General features: G+C 58.3%; 8 protein-coding genes; 5 read left to right on the plus strand and 3 right to left on the minus strand.

Annotated features, from left to right (window-relative positions):
• The first annotated feature begins 24 nt into the window (after positions 1-24).
• CHC_T00003861001 (hypothetical protein) lies at positions 25-1,449 on the plus strand. Its single transcript, XM_005715053.1, has one exon. It carries the CDS (start codon positions 25-27, stop codon positions 1,447-1,449), a length of 1,425 nt encoding a protein of 474 aa, XP_005715110.1.
• A 7-nt stretch (positions 1,450-1,456) lies between these two features.
• CHC_T00003862001 (hypothetical protein) lies at positions 1,457-2,424 on the minus strand. XM_005715054.1 is given in 2 exon segments: positions 1,457-1,809; positions 1,810-2,424. 1 exon segment carries the CDS (start codon positions 2,422-2,424, stop codon positions 1,810-1,812), a length of 615 nt encoding a protein of 204 aa, XP_005715111.1. The 3' UTR covers positions 1,457-1,809.
• An 824-nt stretch (positions 2,425-3,248) lies between these two features.
• Positions 3,249-3,506, minus strand: CHC_T00003863001 (hypothetical protein). The gene has a single exon (XM_005715055.1). The coding sequence runs from the start codon at positions 3,504-3,506 to the stop codon at positions 3,249-3,251; it is 258 nt and encodes an 85-aa protein (XP_005715112.1).
• A 58-nt stretch (positions 3,507-3,564) lies between these two features.
• CHC_T00003864001 (hypothetical protein) lies at positions 3,565-5,335 on the plus strand. XM_005715056.1 is given in 2 exon segments: positions 3,565-4,974; positions 4,975-5,335. The coding sequence occupies 1 exon segment, from the start codon at positions 3,565-3,567 to the stop codon at positions 4,972-4,974; it is 1,410 nt and encodes a 469-aa protein (XP_005715113.1). The 3' UTR covers positions 4,975-5,335.
• A 53-nt stretch (positions 5,336-5,388) lies between these two features.
• Positions 5,389-5,499, plus strand: CHC_T00003865001 (hypothetical protein). The gene has a single exon (XM_005715057.1). The coding sequence runs from the start codon at positions 5,389-5,391 to the stop codon at positions 5,497-5,499; it is 111 nt and encodes a 36-aa protein (XP_005715114.1).
• Positions 5,500-5,502: 3 nt separating this feature from the next.
• On the plus strand, positions 5,503-5,934 carry CHC_T00003866001 (hypothetical protein). The gene has a single exon (XM_005715058.1). It carries the CDS (start codon positions 5,503-5,505, stop codon positions 5,932-5,934), a length of 432 nt encoding a protein of 143 aa, XP_005715115.1.
• An 821-nt stretch (positions 5,935-6,755) lies between these two features.
• On the plus strand, positions 6,756-7,235 carry CHC_T00003867001 (hypothetical protein). The gene has a single exon (XM_005715059.1). It carries the CDS (start codon positions 6,756-6,758, stop codon positions 7,233-7,235), a length of 480 nt encoding a protein of 159 aa, XP_005715116.1.
• Positions 7,236-7,299: 64 nt separating this feature from the next.
• Positions 7,300-9,244, minus strand: CHC_T00003868001 (hypothetical protein). XM_005715060.1 is given in 2 exon segments: positions 7,300-8,026; positions 8,027-9,244. The coding sequence occupies 1 exon segment, from the start codon at positions 9,242-9,244 to the stop codon at positions 8,027-8,029; it is 1,218 nt and encodes a 405-aa protein (XP_005715117.1). The 3' UTR covers positions 7,300-8,026.
• Between the last annotated feature and the right edge of the window lie 106 nt (positions 9,245-9,350).

Genomic DNA, 9,350 nt, shown 5'->3' on the forward strand with positions numbered 1-9,350 from the left:
CTCGCCCGCCCGCGCCGCCCCCTCATGGCCCCCGCCCAGCCCTACTTCGCTCGCCTCGCGGGCTTTCCCTCCGTCGTCGTCGCCCGCGCAGACACCGGCACCACCCCCGCAGAGGCCGAGGCCGCCGCCACCGCGCGCGCCTCGTATGCCGTCGCCGACGGACACAACCTCGACCTCGCCGCTACCCCCCCGCGTCGCATCGCCCTCATGGTCGAGCCGTCCCCCTTCACACACACCTCCGGCTACTCGAACCGTTTTAAAAACCTCCTGCTCCAGCTTAGAGACGCCGGCGATAGCGTCCTCGTCATCGTCCCTGACAACGATCCCGACGCCCCCACCGAGTTTGCAGGCGCGAAGATTGTCAACGTCCCCGGCTTTCGCTTCCCGTTGTACCACCGCATCACACTCACCCTCGGTTTGCGCGGTGTGTACACCGCACTCAAGGAGTTTGACCCCGACGTCATCCATCTCACCACCCCTGGTGTTTTGATCTTTGCCACCTTGCTGTATGCGAGGCTGTTGCGCAAGGCCCTCCTGCTCAGCTATCATACCCATTTGCCCATCTACGCAAAGGATTACGGCCTCGGCTTGCTGCAGGGCTTGACCTGGACTATGCTCCGTCTCCAGCACAACCGCGCCGATTTCACCCTCACCACCAGCCCGCAGCTGTGCGAGGAGCTCGTGCAAAACGGCTTCGAGCGCGTCGGCTTGTGGCGCAAGGGCATTGACACCACCATCTTCAACCCCAAGTACAAGAGCCCCGCCATGCGCGCCCGCCTCACGGAGGGTCATCCGGAGGACCCGTTGCTCATCTACGTCGGCCGCATCGGCGCGGAGAAGAACCTCATCTTCTTCAAGGAGCTGCTGCAGCGCTTCCCGCACTGCCGCCTCGCCCTCGTCGGCGACGGCCCGGCGAAGCCCATGCTGGAGCAGGAGCTTGCGGGCACGAAGACCCTCTTCACGGGCATTTTGCACGGGGAGGAGCTGAGCCAGGCCTTCGCGTCCGCCGACATCTTTGTCATGCCGTCCGAGTCGGAGACCCTGGGCTTTGTCGTGCTTGAGTCGATGGCCTCCGGCGTGCCGGTCATCGGCGCCAACGCCGGCGGCATCCCGGACATTATTGACGACTCGCGCACGGGCTACTTGTTTTCGAGGGGCAGTCAGGAGGAGTGCAGCGCGCGCATCGAACAGCTGCTGGGCGACGATGCGCTGCGCGAGAACATGGGCAGGGTCGCGAGGGAGGAGGCACTGCGTTGGTCGTGGCGTGCGTCCGCGGCCGCCACGCGCAACGTCGGATATGGGCGCGCCATCTCCAACTTTAAGTACCGCGCCATGGGCGGGCTGGGGTTGCCTCGCTCGTTGACCTGGCTTAGGTGGTTCCGCCTCAAGCTCGTCATGCTGCGGCAACGCCTCTTCGGTCGCTGGACCTTCCGAGTGAACCCTAACTAGATCAGTGTCTTTGGCGTTTCGTTTCTTTATTGTTTTATAGCGCGACGGTCGTTCTTTACTCAAAATGCAGAGACATGAAGCACTGCGAGTTGTGCCGTTTCAACTCGAGTTTAGCAAGGTTGGGAGTTTCGTTGAGTGGGGACGAGCGCGATGCGTCGTACGCTAGTTGTTGTAGAGGTGTGTCCTTGCGACAGCGTCGGGTTTCCTTTGTTATTCGTCTGTTGCCTTGCATGCAAACATGTGAGTTGATTTTGTTTCCGGTTAAATCTTTTTCCGCTCGTGACGTGGAAGAGATTGTGCCCAGTCCAGGCAGGCGTAACGACACCCACGTCGCAGCATAGGACAAATGCCTCTTCTCTTTCACTTACCGCCCTGCTGTGTCGGAAAGGCCTTTGGGTCTAGTGGAAAGTGCACTTCATTCCTCTTCATCATGGGGGGCATAAAGGGTGGGTCATACGCGCACGCAATCCACGCCCCCGTCGGCTTCAGCCCGTCCTCTTCCAGCAACCTGCCGAGCTCCGCGGCGCGCTGCGCGGCGACGCCCATGTCCATGTTGCCCGAGAAGCGGAGCACGGCCTCGACTCGTCCCGCGGGCGCCATCTCCAGCTTGACGGCGGCGTCGGTCGGCGCCGGCGCCTCCTCGACCGAGCGGTACCGGCTGGGCAGCAGGAAGCGCATCGAGTGCGTGCGCTCGTGCGCGCCGGGCGTCATCACCACCGGCGACGTCATTGCGATCTTCTCCGGCCTGTTCCCCACCGTCGCGTTGTGCGGTCTCGAGAACACGCCGATGTAGCGCGCGAGCAGCGAGAACGCCGCGTCGCGGAACGCCCGGTCCGTCGCCGCGCGCTGCACGTCCGTCACGCGCACGACCGCCGCCACAGACGACGGGTACCGCCACACCTCGTAGCGCCCACCCCCCTGAAGCACCGTGTGCGCAGGCGTTTCCGTCCGCGCGATGCCGTGCGTGCCGCCCATTGTGGAAGTTGCTACCCCGCGTGGAAGGAACAGGACGAGTGGAGGGTGCGAGTGGATCGGTGTGGATGCGTGAGGAGGGAGGGGGAAGGGTGAGTGTGTGTGTGTGTGTGTGTGTGTGTGTGTGTGTGGATGGAAGCGATGGGAGATTGGCGAGGTAGCCGTGGGATACTTAGTCGCAGGTGCACCTTCAGGTGCTAGGCATGAACACGTGTCTTTGTATGCGCTCCATATGGAGAGACGATGGTGATCCGCGAGAGGTCTTCAATGTTTGAGATGACATGTCCGGCACTGTTCCTCGGTGGACATCTTCATACTGTAGTTCGTTCAGCATAGCAGCAGAGGCGCGGTTTCTTTTGCAAACTCTGGCATCCGTGAAAAGCTCTCGTGCTTTCCGACGGGGGAGACAGTTGGGCTCGGGTGCAAATTTCGTTTTCCTTGCAGTCATGAGATGCACGACTAGTCCACATGGAGCGTCGCCTCGCGCAATACCACACCCGTTCGTGATGATAAAGAGGATCGCGACTCTCTGCCGATTCTATTATTATTCACTCTTTTGCACATTTCCTGGCTCAGATTACACGTGAGCATGACCGACGGGCAAATGCGGTCATGGCATGCGCAACAAACATCAAAGCCCATCCGTACATGCCGCGGTAGTCGCGTGTCTAGACACTCGGTTCGAGCGCGGCAACCAAAGCGAGAGCTAAACGGGGGAATGAAGAACGAGTAAGGGATGGTTGGGAGAGGCGACTTGACGTAGTCACGTGAAGTGCTTGGCACGAAGGCTAATGAGGCTAAATGCCTGGCCATGCGGCACACAAATCCTACCACGCGCAACGAAACGTCGCCTCCAGAACTGCCTCCTTCCTCCTGCACGCGCCAAGTGGAAGCCGATTTGCACTGCGATTGCATCCTGTATCGCCATTGGTCACAATGGGATGTCGCCCTGTTCTGATTGCCTTTCTATAATCCGCCCACGTCTCACTCATGTGACTGTTGATATCAACTATCAATAGTTCCTTACTCAATCCTTCCAGCTCAGCGCCCGCAAACTTTCCCTTGTCGCAACATCTCCTGCTCATCTGCAAAACCTTCACTCAGAGTTCCGACGCACGCATCCTGAATTGTATATCAACCCTCATGTCCCCATGGCTCCGGCCAACGTACGTTGCCTTCAGCACCCGTGCCAGCTCACGCCCCGCCAGCTTACGCCTCGCCAACACACGCACCACCACCCCCTTCTACACTGTACAAATAACTGCTACCAATTATCGCCCCAGTTCAGAGATGCTTTCCCCACCGCGTGCGATCCCTTCCCTGACGCGTCTCCGGACCTTCTTCGCCGCCATGTCCACCAACCCCTCTCCGAGTTCCGCCGTTCCGGCCGTCATGCAGCGCCTGGAGAAAGGTGAATTGCCATGGGGCTCCGTCTTCTCCGACAAGATGCTCACCATGTCGTGGACCAAATCCGCGGGCTGGGAGCCGCCTCGCATCGTTCCATACGGTCCGCTAGCGCTACCGCCTTCCGCCGCCGTCTTCCACTACGCAATGGAGGTCTTCGAAGGTCTAAAGGCCTACAGAAATGTCGACGCAGGCGACGGCCCCGTCCGCCTTTTCCGTCCGCAGCTCAACATTAAACGCCTCAACCACTCCGCGCGCAGGCTTGCCTTGCCCACTGTAGACGAGAATAAGTTTCTCAACACGCTCGCCGCCTTCGTCGACGAGCAGCAGCACTGGGTCCCTAACATCCCGGGCTCGTCCCTGTATCTGCGTCCGACGCTCATCGCTACTGACGCGCGCATTGGCGTGCGCAGGAGCGACTCGGCTCTGCTGTATGTCATTGCCTCGCCCGTAGCCTCGTTCTTCGCCAATAAATCTGCTCTCGGCGCCAAGTATCAAAAGGGCTTGAGCCTGCTCGCCGACCCCAAGTATGTGCGCGCATGGAAGGGCGGCGTGGGTAACTGCAAGACGGGCGGCAATTACGCGTCGAGTATCGAACCAACGGAGGTGGCCAAGGAGAAGGGGCACGACCAAATCTTATGGCTGAGCGACGAGAAGAGGCAGCTGGTCACCGAGGTGGGGATGATGAACGTGTTCTTCGTGTTCCGCGACGCCGCGACGGGGCGGAGGAAATTGGTGACCCCGCGACTGGACGGTACTATATTGGACGGCGTCACGCGCAGATCGATCCTGGAGCTGGCGCCAGGGATGAACATTGAAGCCGAGGAGAGAGATATCAGCATTATGGAGGTATGTAAAGGGGTGCGCAATGGGAAGATTTCAGAGATTTTCGGGGCGGGGACAGCGGCGGTCGTCTCTCCCGTGCACAAGGTGGAGACACCAGGCGGGATAGTGGCGGTAAAGCAGAAGGAGGCGAGCGGGGATTTGTCGGTGATCCTCAGGGAGAGGCTGGTGGATATTCATCAGTCAGGGGAAGAGCATCAGTGGATGGTGCCGGTGACTGACGACAAACGTGGCAGCAGCTACTTTGACGAAGAAGAGGGGCAGGACGAGGGGGTGCGGGCTTCCCCGATAGCTGTAACTGGATAAGCGGATCAAGAGGGAGTGAGTGAAAATGGAGGCTAGAAGTAATATCTCAATCTAAGTTGTGATTACATGTCTTGTAGTTGTGTTGACTGATTGGAGTGACCAGCTGCTGGTTTTAGCAGCACTGGCATTAGGTTAAGAATCGTTTGTGCCTCTATTCCGGTCTACAGGTTCTTCCCGAGACAATGGGCGTAACAGCATCCTTGTTTGTCCCTGCAACTCAACCGTAGGCTCTTGCAGAAGAACCGCAAACTGTTCCTTTGCCAACTATCTTCCCTGGAGCAGTCATCAAAGGCCACTACGGTATACTACTGTAGCGCATTGCCCTCCAAATCGCTACTTTTTAAACCCCGTCATAGTCCCATTCTGCACTAAAAATGCTATCTTCTCCCTATTTGCCTTCCTCGCAACGCCAACATGCCTCTCCGTCTCTTCCTCCACCTCCGTGGCGGCGACCTCCGTCGACACGCCGTACACCTCGACGAGCCAGAGCATCATGCCAAGTGTTGCGCGCCCCTCTCCACCTGAGCAATGGATGACGATCTTTTCGTCGCTCTCGCGTGCCGCCTTAATCGCGTTGGCCATAACCTGCTTGGCGTCGGCGCTGAACACGGACGTGCGGGCGTACTTCCCCGAGCCGAAGTGCTCCGCCATGGCGGCGTCGATGTCCGTTGCAAAGAAGGCCTTTTCGTCGTCGCCCAGCAGGCTCAGCACGCGCTGGACGCCCTGCTCCTTCATGAAGGCGCTCCACTCGGCGATCGACGCTGCGTCCACCGTCTTCGACGGGAAGCCCGGCCGCGAGGACCCGAAGGCCAGCTCGTCGCGCGCGGAGACGCGGCAGAAGTTGTGCGCGGCACGCTCGGGGGTCGACATTGCGCGCGGGGAAGGGTGGCGGCAGCGGAGGAGGCCGGAAGGTGTAGGAGGGGGAGTTGCTACGATAGAGGGACGACGGAAAGGCAGTGAGTGGCGGGAGATTGCGTTGGGAGGGGGAGGTTGAGCACCGAATGTTTCTGCGTTTTTACCCCTGTGGTGATCAATTTTGCCCGAATCTGGCATTGCCGCCCCGCTTCTTACGCTCATCTGCAATTTGACTGCCATTGTAATGCCGCCGCAACTCTGCGCCACCGACCCTCCAAGGCGTCACTTGCATAGCAGCGGCTTTAGCTCGCGGTCCGCTTGACACAGTACTCAAGCGGTGAGCTCGCTACAAGCGCGTGTTGCTTGCCATCCGCCGCGCATGGGCGGCTCTTAACAGCGGGCATCACCAGCAACCGCATACATGACGTGTGTAAAACGCAACCATGCAAGTCCTCGTGCGCACGGATTCGGCTTTGCGCGGGACGGGGCAATGCGCATCTAGCTGATACGCCGCGTGGGCTTGAACAATTTGCGACAGCAAAGACGGCAGCGCCTGTGACCCTTGCCCGCATCATTTGTTCGGGCGTTGTTACTGTTTTAATTGAGGAGGCTTCTCAATGAGCCGGCCCCAGCTAAAAGGCCATGCCGCATTAGAGACTGGGCATATTGCCCGGGGGCGGCAGAGTGGCTAGTTGTCGAACGATGTCGATAACGATGTTGATAGCGATAGAGAAAGCGCAAGGCGTCTGTTTGTCGATGGTATTTGAAGAACGAGCACGTGCATGTTTCCCCATTTTTCGAAAAATTCCGCGCTCCATCGCCGTCACAGGAGACCCATTCCTTGTTACTGTACATACCGTATTTGATCCCGGATCAAGCCACACCCTCACCCACACCCAACCTCCGTCCCATCCAAGTCCGCCAACATGCAAGGTCTACGGCCCCTCTCGCGTTTGCTGCGCCGTCCGGTGGTGCGGGGGCATTGCACCGAGGCCTCGCTTCCCCGGCGCGTGGCGCCTCGTCGCGAGCCCGAGAACCCGTACCGAAGCCTGTGCAAGCTGACGCTGATCGGGCGGACGGGCTCTCCGGCGGATGTGCGCGAGTTTGACGACGGCTCGTCGTCGCTCACGCTCAACATCGCCACCAATCATAACTCGGGCGGGGCGAACGACTGGAAGGTCGAGACGCAATGGCATAAGGTGTTTGTGGCGGGCAATGTCACAGGGTTTGGCGTGCTCAGTGAGCTGGCTGTTGGCAGTTTGGTGTATGTCGAGGGGAATATGCGCGTGGCCACGGTGGAGAGGGAGGGGGAGATGAAGCAGTATGTGAATGTCAAGGTGGGGAGAGGGGAGGGCATGGTCAGAATACTGTCGTCTCCTAGGCGACAAGATGAGATGCCCTTTTGACCCCCGGATTCTAAACACACCAGAGGCTAGAGCATTGCGCCTAGTGCGTACCGCCCATGAATACATGTGATAACTTTATTTTATCCATACAAACTATTACGCGGGGATCGTGAGGAGGGTCTTTCTAAATCCTCACAAGGCACCCGTGCGGCCGCCAGGCTGAGATCATGTACACGGACGCGAAAAATCACTCGCCCAACTGCACACAACTCAATTCACTGCACTTCCCTTGTTCGAGCAATGAAGACATTCGCAGCCCCGCTTCCCATCGCAGAGTACATCAACTCCCGTCATATCTCACTTCCACACACCCAACGTCCTTCCCTTCATCGCATCTCATCAAACAACCTTTTTACATGATTCCAAAGTTAAAAGTCCTTGTTAAAATCCTGGCTCTGTTAGCTGCGTGCACAAAACAGGGTAAATCCCAATTCATACACAAAGCATCGTTTGGTTTCTCGCCTTCCTGCTCTCAACTTGCCATATTCAACGGATTTCAGAGCTTCCGAGACACAAGCCGCCACCTGTGAGAGCACGTCGTTATCTGCGGGACCTAACGGCAAGAGGCATTCCGCAACATAACGTAGTCGGACAACCACTAACAATTCAATGGTCGTCAACTCAGAACACCTGTAGGCTCGCATAGAGGCAACCAACGCGGCCGGACAGACCGCAGTGAATCGGTTTCGAATATCAACACAACCATACTGCTTGCTAAGTGACACGTTTTCGAGGAAAATGAATCCAAGTTAAAAGCGCTGAGGTATCAAGACCCCCCCCCCACCAGATCTCTAGGTTCCATCAGCGAGCTTATCTTCCACTTTCGAGGACGATCGCAATGGACTCCCACCGACGGAATTCTCTTGCTTTCCTACTGTTGCGCCACCCGTTCCCGTCGAAGCAGCGACGGTGCCATCATCCTTCGGAGCATTTGGTCGACCAGGGCCCATTCCCATGTCACAGTTTGCTTGTATTGATCTCGATGCCATGCCTTCAAGTGGGGAGCCAGTTTGGGGGTCTGGCGGATATGTGGGGCCCACTGTTCCCGGTGCAGTGTGGACAACCTGCTGTCCTGACAAGAACAACATGCGCAAGACAAGATACTCGGCAGCTCGATTCATAGCCTCCTGTTCCGGTGTTGGTGGGACATTCGGATTTGAAGCCTTGTTACTAAGCGAGACGAGGGCATCTCTCAGACACAATCTCGCGCTAACGTCGAGTGTGTGAATACTGCTCTCTAGGCGTCTGACTACGTTGAGCAAGTCCGAATCCCGGCGCGACATACCAGTGGGTTGTTGTTGTGTCGGCACCGGAGATGACTGTGAACCCCTCTGGAGTTGGGCTGGTTCAGATTGAACTGGCTGCTGATGTTGCTGCTGGTGCTGCTGGTGCTGCTGGTGTTGCTGCTGCTGCTGGTGTTGCTGGTGGTTTTGCTGGTGTTGCTGTTGACGCTGATTCTGGTGCTGGTTTGTAACAACGGCGGATGGTGGGGGTCTTGCGGATGAGACGCGCTCTGAGCGTTGTCGACGACAAGCGTCCTCGTGTCTGCGAAAGTTTGCGCCATTGGTGGAAATATTCTTGCCGCAAAGCGAACATCTGGCAGTTGGGACACGAGGGCGTGTAGAAGAGCCCGATAAAGGTGACGACTTTGGCGGAGGCGAATTGTGGAGCTTGCGTTGTGGTGCGGATGGAGACGAAGCGTTACGAACATTTACAAGGCAGGTCGGGCCCTGCGGTGAGGAAGCATCGACGGTGGAGTTTTTGGGCGATGGAGAAGGTTTGGACGAGGCCGGGCGGCCGTCGAGAGCGACCTGGACGTTGGGATCGTGGTGCGGGGAGGAGTTTTGCAGGGCAGGCGGGTGAACGGCGGCGGACGAGAAGGATTGCAAGGTTGGGTTCTGCTGGTGGTGGTGTTGTTGGTGGTGTTGTTGGTGTTGTTGTTGTTGTTGTGGTGGTTGCTGGTTTTGAAGCGGGTTACTCGTCGCCGGCTGGGTATCGATGTAGTGCATCGGGAGGGCCGGGTACGAAGAAGCGGTGGCAGAGTAAAAATCCGGATCGGACGTGAGCGCGTCGATATGCCAGTCCGCGGCGTCGGAGGAGGCGGAGAGGTTGAGC

This window comes from Chondrus crispus, genomic scaffold (assembly GCF_000350225.1).
Source record: "Chondrus crispus Stackhouse genomic scaffold, scaffold_204, whole genome shotgun sequence".
NCBI lineage: Eukaryota > Rhodophyta > Florideophyceae > Gigartinales > Gigartinaceae > Chondrus > Chondrus crispus.